General features: G+C 34.2%; 2 protein-coding genes across 7 annotated transcripts in view; one reads left to right on the top strand and one right to left on the bottom strand.

Moving 5' to 3' along the window:
• LOC138318510 (TNF receptor-associated factor 3-like) overlaps positions 1 to 1,348 on the top strand; it is a 15,197-nt gene extending 13,849 nt beyond the window's left edge. For 4 of the 5 annotated variants that reach the window (XM_069260941.1, XM_069260939.1, XM_069260942.1 and 1 more), the window contains one exon: positions 37 to 1,348. In XM_069260941.1, the coding sequence (XP_069117042.1) occupies positions 37 to 608 (572 nt within the window). In that variant the 3' untranslated portion in view covers positions 609 to 1,348. The remainder of the gene's footprint in view (positions 1 to 36) is intronic. The other variant, XM_069260940.1, reaches the window with a different exon arrangement.
• Positions 1,308 to 15,721, bottom strand: LOC138318509 (uncharacterized). Of its 2 annotated transcripts, none has more exons than XM_069260937.1 (8): positions 15,636 to 15,721; positions 10,553 to 10,681; positions 8,440 to 8,592; positions 7,536 to 7,916; positions 7,094 to 7,273; positions 5,663 to 6,236; positions 5,376 to 5,494; positions 1,308 to 5,129 (listed from the first exon to the last, which is right to left on the bottom strand). In XM_069260937.1, exons 1-8 carry the CDS (start codon positions 15,694 to 15,696, stop codon positions 4,891 to 4,893), a joined length of 1,836 nt encoding a protein of 611 aa, XP_069117038.1. In that variant the 5' UTR covers positions 15,697 to 15,721; the 3' UTR covers positions 1,308 to 4,890. The 2 variants fall into 2 exon arrangements, with proteins under 2 accessions (XP_069117038.1, XP_069117039.1); XM_069260938.1 differs by lacking the exon at positions 15,636 to 15,721 and adding an exon at positions 13,227 to 13,523.

Raw genomic sequence — 15,721 nt, 5'->3', positions numbered from 1 at the left:
TTATAAAAGTAATCATGCTGGAATTTCTTATTGAAGGCAATATCGATAGCCAACTACAGTATCAGGAGAGAAAAATCGGGTTACTTGACGTCCGTTTTGTAGAATTGGACTTGCGACTTCAGATACATGAATCGGCTTCGTTTAATGGAGTGTTAATGTGGAGAATACAGAATTACAGAAGAAGGAAGTGTGAGGCTATAAATGGTAAGACCCTCTCATTGTACAGTCAGCCATTTTACACAAGCCAGTTCGGCTATAAGATGTGTGCTCGGGTATACCTAAATGGTGACGGTATGGGGAAAGGGACTCACATGTCGCTGTTCTTTGTGGTGATGAGAGGTGACTTTGACGCCCTCCTACCATGGCCGTTTGAACAGAAGGTGACCATGATGCTCCTGGATCAGGACACGGGAACAAAAAATCTATCGGATTGTTTTAGACCTGACCCAGCTAGTCAAAGCTTTAAAAGACCACAAACCGAGATGAACACCGCCTCAGGCTGTCCCGTATTCGTGTCTCATAAAATGCTCGAAACAAAGACCTACCTCATGGAGGATACCGTGTTTATCAAGATACAAGTGGATACTGATGATATCAACCCTCCATAAGTTTACAGCTAAACAGATGAACGGGTATTTGTCGAACTATCTCGATTTAATCTGACTGCATGATCATTGTTTATGCGCACTGTCTCGAGACTAATTACATTTCGTATTAATTCATTGTCTGAACTTTAATTTGATTAGATATTCTTCAATAGTATCGTTATATTAAATCTTAATAAAAGCTGCTGCATTGCTCTAAGTTGACTTTGTTCAAATATCGATAAATATCATGGAAAGAAGGTATTTCTATATTCGTGGAATCGGTCTTACAGATAAATGTGACAAAAGTTACCGTAAAGTCGCTCAATTTCATGTGATAGTTTCTCCATTTTTCGGATAATTACTGAAATAGTGACAAAGATATAAGCAATGGTTGAATTCTCGCAAGATTGCGAAATGTTTGTCGCCGTAAAGTGAAAATGTAGAAGTCGCCTTTCTTCTTTTACCTACTAAAATAACCGGCTTTTTGACTCTGGTAATGTTATCTATATTTTAGAATTCAACTTTATATGGCGGTGCATTCTATCTACGTGATAAAGCTGCAGACGACAGGTTCAGTACTGGTAACTGCCCATCTGCTACTGTTTTAGTTAAAGCTTACACAGTCACAGGTGGTGATCTCATCTACGGAATCAGGGGTCATCCAACTCCTTAGTATTGTTTAGCCGAACACTTGGTTACTATAACAAAACAAACAGCTCGTTCATTGTTTACAATACTAACACGTTTTAATAATATTTTGTCCATGATAATACAATGTGTTTTATTTGTATGACCTGCTGTTGAAGGGCCGATTTTATTAACATCTGCTCGCTTCCAGAGGTACAATGCCATATATTTTTGTAATAATATACTGTTAATGCATACGCATCATCGGAGAACCACTGACAAGTGAAGCATAGTGTAATCATCCGTGGGTCACCGACGATGATACATGCAATGATGCACACAATGATAACAACTATTAAGAAGTGACTGCCCCATATCCATTACGCACTTGATTTTGAGAGGACACAGTTTAATGTAATTATAGTTTTATATTTGAAGTGTTTTTAGCACAGTTCACAGCGTCTTGAGTGTTAAATGAAGACGACAGATTACTAAACATAAGATAGGCCAAGCAACAATATATTAAATGTGAAAGATTTTTGATGTGTGATTTTTGGAGATTTTTTATGTTAAAGTACATGCATTTTGAACAAAAGAACGAATCATTTAAAACGTGAACTTTGACATCTGGTTATTCATTGATATAGCTATTAGCATGTTTTATTTGTGTATACCTTATGTAGGTGGTGTGATGAACAAGAAAAACCGCATGTGAAAGTCGCTTCTAGACACGTGGGTGTCACCAAGGCTTGATAATGTTTGGAAGTACCTATCATAACACTTCATCAAATACCTAGAGCCCACACAATGGAACCAAGTGCATGTGCACTAATGCTGCACCCTTATCGGTATTATGGGGTGTCACTTAACACACAATGTCTGACATGATCGCGGGTATTTTTTTCTTTTATTGGAGATTTGCAATTTGCGAAAATAATGTTCAAAATAAACTTATAACTTGTACATACGAAATTGGATGATATTGTCGTAATAATGCCAGGAAACACATCAGTTAAATAAATACAACATTATGTTTAAAGATGCTCCACCGCTGACAAATGGTTATTTTTTCACTATCAAAAACAGGAGCAGACGATTTAGTATTTTTCTTCCGTTACAAAAGTTACTTACTTTGCACCATTACCACCATTGAAAAGTTTGAGCTTCTGATTTTACTTCAAGTTAAAAATATGAAAAATAATTAATTGCATCCCGAAAAATTCCGTGGCACTATATCCTGTATGGAATGAAGTACTGATTCGGCTTGCACCAAAAGCAAAATAAATTATTTTATATTACATTGTGTGTTAATTAGACATATATATACACAATTAAACACCTATTATTGTTCAAATGATGAATACCAATTATACTCTGTCGGCGGTGGAGCATCTTTAACGGAACTTGTTTTATTATGAACATTTACCAATGAATAGATTTAATACATTTATGAGATTATAATATATTTGGAAAAAGTGAAAATCTTTAATGACGTGATGTGCTACGTGCATAAAAATAATCTGTAATGGTCATTCATTCGTTCAATTCATTCATCCAGTCAGACATTAGGTATTTCACGTCATTCATTCAAGTCAAAGGTTTCGTATCATGGCAGTGATTGGCTAAATAATATGTTGTAACAAGATTGTCTATTGGATATAAACGCACAAATAACAATCTACGTAATCTTCGTAACACGAGACAGTCTCTGTAGAAACGATAGAAACGAATGGATTCAACACAAAAATGGTATGGTAATCAAAAAAGTTTCAATTTTGGAATTCCCATTTTCGTTTTAAGTCATTCCGGATATACCGGGTGGATTTCTAACAAGGAAATCTACCACGACATGTCGGAAAATTGACTCTAAATATAACCCCTTCTTGATTGATCAATATGAGGAAGTTTTGAAGGTTAAGATTTCAATAGCGAAATGCTATGCTTTATGCATGTAAAACGAAACTAGCCTAGGTATAATCCTTTAATCAATGGCATTCTGAGTAAACTCACGTCGCCACTACTACCCTGCTGTTATTTATCCATGCTTGATAAATAAAAACTTGCCATTTGGACATTTTTGGAAACGATAAACTTTTCGTAACATTGTTAAAAATAAAATATTAAATTATTAAGGAATATGAAATAATGAGTATTGGTTACACTGGCATTGGCGGCACATCTTTCAAAATTAGAACAAAGAAATGAAATTTCATTAAAAGAATTGTAATATAATACTGGCTTCAGCTGTATCTGATTCGTCTACAAATCAGTTTTAAATGCAGTGTACAGTCAATGAAAGCATACTAACATGAGACTATCGTGTCCATTTGATGTTGTACCCTTCAATATCATTATGTTATACAGATCCTTACACACACTTAATGGTTTGCTTACAAAACAAGGAGTAATTGGTGCATTTTCTTAAGTAGGAGTGACTTTTGTCGTTTGCCATTTAAAACCTATAATATAATACATTAGATGACAGAAAATGCTTTTTCGGCTTATAGTATATGCACAAGCCAAAAATACAAAGTTTTCACAAATACTGTCTGATAAGTGGAAGATGAAAGCTTGACATGTTCTGTACGGTTGATTTTTATATGATTTTTATGGTAATATAATAAATAACAATGGTAATGTACACGTGATTGAGATGAGTAAGACTAGTATGTACATAATAGTGTAAACGTAGGTCATGCTCAGTATTGCCATATCTTAATGGTACAACTACAATTGTTGATACTTTGTGAGCCATTTTGATTTCTTTGTATATGAATATCAAATATACACATAATAATAAATAGATAAAAACTTACACTTTCATTCATAGCGCATGGTACATAGGATACATAAAATGCGGTAATATGATTATAATACATATGTCTATATAAACAAAACAATGTAACAATGTTGTCATGGCAAAAATTTAAATGTTGTCTATATGTATTGTATCAATAGTTTAAAATGCGGCGATTCCTGAGATTATCCAAATGAATGTTGTTGGTATATAATTAGTTAACGTACTTCAAACACTTCACATCAGTTTATCATTCTCCCATACTTATTAGAGATCATTAACATCCGAATGTGTGCATCGGTATGCGATGGCTGAAGGTGCCATATTAAAGTCCCTAAAGTGTTTAACTCATGATACATATTCATTACCTTAAAATCAATTAACGTCTTCTCCCTGCTTTCAAAACATTTCATTACATATTTTTTTACCGTTAAAGGAAATATTGCAAGATGTCAGTAGAAGAACATTAAGATGACTAATATAATGCCATTTAGCTAAGAAGGTAACCAAGATAATTTTATAGATATTTATAATGTTGCCAATTGAATGCATTATAAATACCCTAGAATACACCAGAATATACCCATATATACAAGATTTATCATAATACTGCTTACAAATAACTTATTCCTACCAAGCTTATCAAGAGCTTTCAATGACCTCTGGTTAGTCTAAAGTTGAAGCTACATAAGGTGCACGTAATATCGTCACTTGAAGAAGCGATGCAACCATAAAGGAATCTGTCATGGATGGAGGGAGGTGGCGGGATAGGAAAGGGGTCAATCCATCTCTGTTAAGATTCTCGACTCCGCCTTGTTCCCTATCCTGTGTAGTGCCTACTGGCCAGTCGTTGTCATCACTAATCTCCGGGGTAGATTTTTATCGTTCAGTACCACATACTGGTAGCATTTTAATGTCCTTACGGGATTTTCTTTTGTTTTTCACGACGTAATTGTCAGTTCGAGTTGTGATGAAGATGAAACTTTTTTCGTTTACAACCTGGTTACAGAAGGGTTTTGTGTTCCACGTCTTCCTTTTTTGTCCTTTATTTGTCGTCTTAGCGAGATCCTTTCTTATGCGGTAGGTCCCCTTCCGAGACTTTCTCTGCATGATATAAGCTGTAAAGAGAAAAGCAAAAAGAATGAAATGTTATGTAGTAATTGATGTTCATGCATGTTTTTTTGAGTATTTCTAACATTTATCCTCATATATACTAACTTATACATTGGATAGGTCAAGTCGACTGTGAATGACAGAATAAACGTAAACTAATCACTTATCTAGTGTTATCTCGCCATTATCCTCGTTTTAACAGCGTGGAAATTATCCTGAATATCAACAATAATACATGTGTCGATACATACCATGTTCGATGCAATCCATTCTTGGAAGAGCTTTAATTCGAAGCCAATCCTGCGATGAACACATCAATGGCGAAGCGTTTTTCCGACCATGCCTGGGAACCCTTATGTTGCAAATAGTGCTGTTATAATGACAACGGTAAATTTTTTAACTACTTTATATTGGAAAACTATCGTCAAATTATTAATTTTAAGCATATACAATTTGTACGCATATGTGAAGTTATTTACAGATATTTTTCGATATTCATTGATTAGATTGAGTAGTGAGCAATTAGTTTTAGTTTTACCTGTTCAGAGGGACCGGCTTATTGAAGCAACATTTGTGAGATGTTTTATTGTAAATACCAGCACCACAACAGCTCAGACCATTTCGCCTAGCATTTTTGTAGAAACGGTTTGAACAGCACTGATCGATTCTTTTCCGGATCTTTCTCTTCTTCGTGCCCTTTCTACAAAACTTATTGTTGTCTTTCGGTGGTCTGTTTGTAGTCCTGCTGTCTTTCGGTGGAGTGCTTGTAGTTCTGTTCCTTGGACGACTATGTATACACTCTTGGTAGTCAGTGTTAAGAAGGTGACCCCCACAGCATCTAAAGTTCTTCCCTTTCTTGCCTTTATACAGTCTGTTGTTGCAGCAGGAGTCCCTGTTCGGGTCCCATGGTTCTCTTCCACATTGAGGGGTAGACTTTGTTGGCAGCACACATGGCCGAGATGCTCTTTGGTAAGATTGGCCGTTGCAGCAGTCATCGTGAAATCTTTTTCGTTTTGTCACGGGGAACGCTCGATTTGCTTCCTTGCAGCAGACTTGGTTATCATTTAGAACTGTTCTACCGCAGCACATTTCTTTGCTGTTCACCACAGTTTCTGTAAATATGCAACATAGAAATATTGTTTCATTCATTCTTTCAAACATTCAACGCGTTCAAACAGTAAATAGGCAATTGGAAATGTTATCATACTATTTTTTCCGCCATTCTATCTTACCGAAAAGATTCAATCATTCATTTCATATACTTTTATAGAAAACTAGTTGAAAATGCATAATATAAAGGATTTTGTAAAGTCTGCTAGGTCCCAATGGGACCGAGATAAACATGCATTGCTCGTTGCATTTTAATCTCGACGTAAATACATGTATGAATTACGAGTTTTCCCACCTTTATAGTCATGCGGGTGACCTACTAGCTAAGACATTAGGCATTTAGTACATTCTTGGTCTAGACAACTCTCGTTTTTCTCTGTAAAGTCATTAGTTTTGAGGCAACAATAGTAACTTGGCATAGGTTTTGACATCTTCGATATTACAGGGGTTACTAACACTACCGTTATATCCACCCTTCACTATGTCACAGTGAAACTGAAGTTATTTCGTTATATCTATCCTGGACTATGTCAAACGGCAGTGAAACTGAAGGCATTTCAGGAGACGAAAATTGACTTTCTTTTCAGATTACAGAGAGCGACACCCAGCCTCAAAGGCATACAGTGTACCGTTATTCGATTCTTTTAATGTACATATAATGACCGACCAATGTACTTGTCTCATCTTTTGTCACAGACGGAACCTGCTATGACACATTCCAGGAGTGGATATCACGACAGTGATAGCAACCTCTTGAATATCGAGAATGGGATTTTACGGAAACGACTTAATGTTCTAGCACAAACTTCAAAGGATGAAATACCTTTTTGTATTAGAACACAGTGTCTAGAAAGCTTACCTCCACAGCAGTAGTCGAAGATGCTATATGGGTGTTTATTGGCACAGCATTTCTGTGTTGATAAATCAATCACACCGGTACTACAACATGTCTCGTTACGACCCAAAGTTCGGTTTTTCGCAACAACAGTACCGTTGCAACACCATTCAGTACTTGGTGAATACGGAATGTTCTCTATGCCTGTAACACATAATTTGACTTGTTATTACTCATGTTATTTTCCCTAACACAATATGCATTTCTTTCCTAGTTACTAACTGAATGATATAAAAGACAAAGCAAATCCATTTAATTTTCAAACTCACTCCAGTTTCTAATGACAACTTATTTACGATATAACGTTTTTAAACGTCTCTCAAATGCAAATAGACTGTTACACCATGCTATGCAATAGTTGACCTTTGGTGCTATTCGACATTAATGAAATGTATAGATTTCTTACCATTTTCAGTTTTCCTGGGGCATAAATCCTGGTTAATTGGGAGAAGATGATTTTTCACACAGTGGAATCTGTTTTTATTTGGAATGACCGTCTTGTTGCAACAGACTGGAGGAAAGGCTCCCCTGTAGCCCGTTATGGCGACCGGCGTTTCTTCGTCACAACAGGTATGTGTCGTGATGTTGATGTTAATGTTTCCACAACGACTGATGTTTATCGGTAGAACGCCAATAAACGAGTTGGATTCGTAACAGTAATGAGAACGGTTGTTGTATGATTGATTAGCGCAGCAATTTCCTTTAAATCTTCTCCAGGTAAACAGTTGATCCCCACAACATCTCCCTGCTGCCAAGTCATAAGACCTATCTCCACAACATCCTCTGCCTGAAAAAGCACAAACAGGAAAATGGCATTTTGTATTTAGTATGTCATTTATAGTCAACATTCCATCACATCATAGAGTGTATTAGTGCTCCTAAAGAATTGATACAGAACGACTATTTCTTCATACTTTTTCGGTAGAATCCTTAATGATTTTTATAAAACAAAAATGAGCCCATACCTAATATCGTAATTAAATGTTGGTAGTCGTCGACAATGCAGAAGACGCTTTCGTTTCCGGAGGACAAGTTTCTATTCAAATAATAGGCCTATCACTCATTGCGAATCTTTGGTATTTTTTGTAATTTGTATTTGTCTGATGGAGCTTGTGTCGGTATTCTATCTGTCTTCAATTATATTTTCTTTGGAGAAATGTGTAAAATAGTAATTTTCCGGTTAATTGACGTTATTTGCCGTAAAGTTTAAGGTAAATTCCGAATTTTCACAAAAAATCAAATGCTTTATCCTCTAGCCAAGGTGGTCTATTCTCGCAATGAAGGAAGACCTTCATAGTTCCACTTCCTACCTGATGGTATTTTTTTGCCGCCACAACAAGTCTCTGTTCCTGTTATTATTGGTCTATCACCACAGCAAGTGAAGTTCCGGCTTTGAAATGATGCTCTGTTGTACACATCTCCACAGCATATTTCACTCCCAGGTTTGTAGATTTTTCCACTGGCTGAAATGTTAAAGTTATCTTAAAGTGACTATAGTTTTTACCGCTGGCTGTAATCTGTTATGGTATTTACTACTGGATGTAATCTGTTATAGTATTTACTACTGGCTGTAATCTGTTATAGTATTTACTACTGGCTGTAATCTGTTATAGTATTTACTACTGGATGTAATCTGTTATAGTATTCACCACTGGCTGTAATCTGTTATCGTATTTACCACTGGCTGTAATCTGTTATAGTATTTACTACTGGATGTAATCTGTTATAGTATTTACTACTGGATGTAATCTGTTATAGTATTTACTACTGGCTGTAATCTGTTATAGTATTTACTACTGGATGTAATCTGTTATAGTATTTACTACTGGCTGTAATCTGTTATAGTATTTACTACTGGCTGTAATCTGTTATAGTATTTACTACTGGCTGTAATCTGTTATAGTATTTACCACTGGCTGTAATCTGTTATAGTATTTACCACTGGCTGTAATCTGTTATAGTATTTACTACTGGCTGTAATCTGTTATAGTATTTACCACTGGCTGTAATCTGTTATAGTATTTACTACTGGATGTAATCTGTTATAGTATTTACTACTGGATGTAATCTGTTATAGTATTTACTACTGGATGTAATCTGTTATAGTATTTACTACTGGATGTAATCTGTTATAGTATTTACTACTGGCTGTAATCTGTTATAGTATTTACTACTGGCTGTAATCTGTTATAGTATTTACTACTGGATGTAATCTGTTATAGTATTTACTACTGGATGTAATCTGTTATAGTATTTACTACTGGCTGTAATCTGTTATAGTATTTACTACTGGCTGTAATCTGTTATAGTATCTACTACTGGATGTAATCTGTTATAGTATTTACTACTGGATGTAATCTGTTACAGTATTTACTACTGGCTGTAATCTGTTATAGTATTTACTACTGGATGTAATCTGTTATAGTATTTACTACTGGATGTAATCTGTTATAGTATTTACTACTGGCTGTAATCTGTTATAGTATTTACTACTGGATGTAATCTGTTATAGTATTCACCACTGGCTGTAATCTGTTATCGTATTTACCACTGGCTGTAATCTGTTATAGTGTTTACCACTGGCTGTAATCTGTTATAATATTTACCACTGGCTGTAATTGGTTATCGTAATTATCACTGGCTGTAATCTGTCATAGTATTTACCACTGGCTGTAATCTGTTATAGTATTTACCACTGGCTGTAATTGGTTATAGTATTTACCACTGGCTGTAATTGGTTATAGTATTTACCACTGGCTGTAATCTGTTATAGTATTTACCACTGGCTGTAATCTGTTATAGTATTTACCACTGGCTGTAATATGTTATAGTATTTACCACTGGCTGTAATCTGTTATAGTATTTACCACTGGCTGTAATCTGTTATAGTATTTACCACTGGCTGTAATTTGTTATAGTATTTACCACTGGCTGTAATCTGTTATAATATTTACCACTGGCTGTAATTGGTTATAGTATTTACCACTGGCTGTAATTGGTTATAGTATTTACCACTGGCTGTAATTTGTTATAGTATTTACCACTGGCTGTAATCTGTTATAGTATTTACCACTGGATGTAATCTGTTATAGTATTTACCACTGGCTGTACTATTATAAATTTATACTGTTATAATATTTATCACCGGACGTAGTATTATGAAGATATCTTATAGTGCTTATATTCACTGTAGCTATCTGGTAGTGTCAAAATTTGCCACTAGCTGTACTGTTAAGTAATCAAAAAAGATTTGAACATTTGCTATAATGAATATTTATTGTCAGAGAGGATATTATCAGAAATAACAATGTAAGTTCATAATATCCATTGCATTTATAAGAGAATGAATGTAATATAATTTAATAAAGAAGCAACATGCCATACACATATAAGAATGGGTTATAACCTAATTGACAAACCTACCTGAACAGCATTTGACAATCTGTCCATCTTGTATAAGTTGAAAAAGATTGGAATTACAGCACAGTTTCTTATCCAGATCGTACTCCGTCTCCCCACAGAAATGGGTTTCAGCAGACACCAACAGCGGTACTGTAGGATAAAGTGAATAGACCCATGTAGTATGTAGCTTACAAGTTAATGTATGATAATATACCTAGCCACAGCCTTGACAGGAGGGTTCCTGAGTCAAGTCTTTGTGGACGAAGTTATTCTAACAGATCTTTGGCTGTGCTACTTTGGTATTAGAAACTGTTATAATGGTTGGTACAGAGCGTTCCTTGTGTTGCATTATTTTCCTCTGACTCTCTCACAATCAATATCTCGGCTGACTTGAACTCTACTGGGTCACTTAGGTATGGATATTGCGATAGATACAGCATTAGTTTGCTTTTTAATAATGATAAAATTATTACAGTTGGATAACTCAGTATCCATGCCACACGTATGTTATAGGTCGCAATCCGTAAACAGAGATAGCATTATGTATGTTTCAGCATCTATACTGCTTCTCAAAAAGCATACATAATTTACCAGCATGCTTTCTTCTTTCCAGTGCCCACAAGTGATACATAGGATCAAAAGAATTTATGAGTGGAGAGAACCAAATCTAATAGGTGGATGAAATGTTAAGGCCTACGGTGGATGAGAAGGTACAAACAACAGGTAACAGAGCACTCAGTTTGTTCTGTGTTATTATACTTTGATATGATATTATATAAAGACTTTACAGTCTTTGTGCATATGTTACAAAGCAACTAGGGTATATGTTTTAATTTTTAAGAAGGAAACATCTAAAATATATCGTGTATTTTCTACCATTCTTTTATCTGTTTTTATGCTAGATATGTTTTGCTATTTGGAGGACCCGATCGAGAGATACATAGCTGATATTAGTGCGCTGTATAATTGTACGGCACATGAACCTATAACTGTAAGTAATTGATGCAACAAGCTAGTTCCGCTTGTCGTTATTTATCAAGGGAGATAACAACGATAATACCAGCCAACCCAACAAAGAAAAAACTTGAGAAAATTATTTTTGCGTGATTTTTATGACAATCGATCTATGAAAAACCGACAAAACTATCATAAAGCCAGATTCTGCATTTCACTTGTAAAAGTTCAAACTGAGTAAAACGTTTTTTATAATAGTGGTAAACATGTGCACTCTGAACCGATTTAATTAGTAAAGTCATTTAAAGGGACAATTCACTCAGGCTAATTCTTTTACATAACCAAGAAGCAAAATATGACATAAAAGTATTGTTCTACATTTCTTATGAAACATATGACATAAAATATTGACAAATTCCACGTCATTATTTGGTATTTTAATTGATACAGTTGTAATTACAAATCGTTGATCAATACGATTAAGCAGGTACAATATGTACACTGTACCCATATCCGAGCCAAAGTCACGCACGTTAAACAAATGAACTACATAACCACTGTGGATGTGATAAAATTATTTTTAGGCAAGACAATTCACCTAATAAGGTAAACACATAACTGTCAGAGCGATTGGAGCAGTTCTAGACAAAAGTAGCATTACTCTACGAGCAAGGGACAGGGTTCGGCATACAAGATGTTCGACCACAACGTGTAATGGCGGACAGCGAGCGAGTTTGAACATTACACACGCATTTCACCACCATGGGCTTTTCTGGCATATCACAGAAAAAGTGACTGGTCTAATTTCCATTAGAACTGGGTTTTATCCGATATATGTATAAATTTTAATTTTTCTCTTAGACTGAATTGTCCCTTTAATTTTTGACAGATACGTCATTTATGTGAGAAAACTAAATCAGATTCTCATCGAAACTACAAAAGAATAATTGCATATGAATTCATACAACCCAATGAATCTTATAATCATATTATGGCTTATAGCCATTAACGTTACTCATTCGTTATATCACTTGATATCACAATCATATTGCAAACTGTAAATATTGAGGTTACACAGTGGAGAGAAAGATCCAGCGAGGCGTTACGGACTTACACATTTATCCTCCAATACACATAAATCCTTAGCACATTATATATATACTTTAGTACATTTTGACCCGTAAACTTTAGTACACGTGTAAACCTCGAATATGCCTAAAGCACAGATATAATAACGGTCCAAATATCAAATATGTTCTGTTCTTGGTTATTGTACAGCCAGAACTGTAATAACATTAAGACTTGTAAAACAAAATGTATTATAATGATGCTAAATCATATATACTAAACCGGAATACGTAAACAGTACATGCACATTATCCATCGATGTTTAAATACCACTATGTTCCATGTTTTTTTTTCTGACATCGAATGCATCTTTTTATAAAAGAACGTTTTATCGATATTCAGATATATTATAGGTGATGATTATTGCATACATTTTTTTCAAAAATGCTTTTTGTTTTAGAATGTATACGTATTAAACAGATATAATAACAATTTTAATGCATATTGTCGTTTAAAGTAAAACACATATGGCGTTAATGTAAAGCAGTAAATCTTTCCTTAGGGTTAATATGCAATTAATATAAACTCCAAAATTTGCATTTTTAAAAGTAAAATTGTAAAGTAATTCAACAAAATAAATGTCTAAGAAATTAAAATATCGATAAAATCTGACCTGCAGTTACTGTTAACAGAAGCTGAAAAATATTCCGTGAGAAAGCCATGCGTCAGGTCGTGTTGAGTTACAGCGGTCAAATGTATCAATAGGAATGGTACAGAGGGATTAGTATTATCTTCTATAAATAAACATTAGTAAATGGTTATTTTTGTATATATTTATACGATTTAATTGTTTTCTATATAAAATAGGACTGTAGATTTCGAAGGTCAGAAATAGCCTCGTTGTCTGCCAAAATGATTTGGTGATCCCCGTTTTATTCTATTTTTAGGTTACAACATTGCGAAATGAGGATTGTCTCATCAGTATGCGTCATGGTCTTAGCGACAGTAAACATTCTGGAGCAGAAACATCTAAAGTGAAAGTAGAAATTCCAATATATATCAGGTGCGGCATAGTTAAAATTCTTCAATACATATGCTGATCATATAGTTGTTTTGTTAAATGTTACTCTCTTATTAATCATTGAATTATTGTATTATCTAAAAATCGTTGATGAACAGAAATTTCAGAACAACTAGTGTACTTATTGCCCAAGAAAATACGCTACTTTCAATTTTAAATCATCCATTTCTGTACATAGCTTACATTACTAGTGTTAAACGATGCAACGCAAATTCTACAATCACCTTTTATTTTAATTCAAAAACAAACATACACGTGCATGCGTATGGATTTTCCGTTTAAAATCCACACAGTTTATCATTTTCAAATTTATAATACATGTATTGATATTTTCTAAAACGGACTGAAGACAATATTTTAGGCATGAACGAGTTGCCTCCCTTGCAAAAGATAAGTCCTTAATTTTGAGCATATGCTGGGAATTTACAATGCAAAGGAGGACAATGCTAGTAAGCATATAACTCAAATATATTGTACACATTGTACTTGCACGTATGGTTTGTTCTCGACAAACATCTATATTTTTTCTGAATTCTATAAGTTTTGAACTATCCGTTAATGTCAAATTCATAAGAATTAACATTGAATGCAAAAATATCTTGGAACTCGTTTTTAACTAAGTGACGAAATAAGAAATAAAATTTTGTGATGTAAAAAAAAAACTACACGCATTCCATTTTGAAACATAGAAATACAGTGTACTGTAAAAAATGACTTTTGTTACTTTAACTAAATCACACTTGATACAAACGGTAAAACAACATAATTATAATGCTCAAAAGTGGAGAAGAAAAATCAACATCTTTGGAAACCTGATGATAAGATATTACATATTTATGATATATAAAGTCAATTGCTAAAATGTTAATCACTACAAAATACCCACAAAAAAAGTAATATGTTCAATTTAGCTACAGGCAGATGAAATTATTATATCGTTGATAAAATTCAGATAAATTTTGCAGCTGCACCAATATTTGAAACAATATATGAGTTGGGTTGGACAACAAGCTACGAGAATTGCTCAGAACATGCACGCAGCGTATTATTGTATCAACGACAACAGGAAGCTGGTTTGTCCTCAAATGTTTCGTCAGTGCGTGATACCGAAATGATTCTATGAATCAAAAGATGGTGATTAGCCAATAGTAGCTCATGTACTGCCTATAGTATAGAAAATCACCTGAGGATTTTACAAAAGACACAAAGCACATAACCCATAGTTGGCATGCACCATTTAAGGAAAGTTGACTAATGCCGAAGAATAAGTGTGAGGAAACCTCAGTCAGTCAGTGTAGACGGTACAGAATTCAGGAATTGTGAAAAAAGAAGACATGAAATGAATGCCCCGCAATGAAACTATTTTCCTCAAACATTGAAAAGTATTATCATTGCATAAATTATTTATCAATACATTCATGTTCACGGAAAAATTTTAATTCATTACATCCTCAAAACTGATTACCACAAAAACCTGCGAGAACCGACAATATGTTTTTGTACAATATTTCCCACAGCATTAGCTATTAATTCTTAGAGTGATATGCATTATAACATTAAGTGCAATCTACTTTTTAGTAGTCATTTTATGTTCAGAATTTCAACACGTGTTTGATGTCCAAATAAATTATGTTCTCGAAACCAATGCATCTTATTAATTACTTATTAAACATGAATTTAAAATCATTAGCATTGAGAAATGGATTGCCTGTTAATAAAGTTGTGGTGTTGGCAATGCTGGATTTCGTCGTTTTATATTTAGTTTCTAGTGATGTTAGCTTTTATGGTTTCTTTAAAAGATATTGTATAGGAGATATTAAAGAAAAACAATATACTATATATTTATATTACATAACTTGTGCTTTAAGTATTTCAAGCAAGCATGATAAAGAAAAAATACATCAACTGTCACGAAAATTGGATTCCGTTAAAATAAATTATTTTGTTTTACATACATCATAATTTAAGTTTATCATAAGCATATTTGCACTAGAAACTTACCTCCAAGCGCTGCGATAACAAGTAGATATGGTAAAACTTCGTACATAGCGATCTTTGTCATGTTGGGCCTTGAGTGGCTGTGATAG

Source organism: Argopecten irradians, chromosome 3 (assembly GCF_041381155.1).
Source record: "Argopecten irradians isolate NY chromosome 3, Ai_NY, whole genome shotgun sequence".
Classification (NCBI taxonomy): Eukaryota; Metazoa; Mollusca; class Bivalvia; order Pectinida; family Pectinidae; genus Argopecten; species Argopecten irradians.
The sequence above is the reverse complement of the archived record's forward strand: the minus strand, read 5'-3'. Positions and strand labels throughout refer to the sequence as shown.

Coding starts and splice junctions, on each gene's coding strand:
- LOC138318509 (XM_069260937.1), bottom strand. CDS start 15,696: ATGACAAAGATCGCTATGTACGAAGTTTTACCATATCTACTTGTTATC. Junction 7,274..7,535: donor CCCCAGGAAAACTGAAAATG/GTAAGAAATCTA, acceptor TATGTGTTACAG/GCATAGAGAACATTCCGTAT. Junction 5,130..5,375: donor AATGGATTGCATCGAACATG/GTATGTATCGAC, acceptor TTCTCTTTACAG/CTTATATCATGCAGAGAAAG.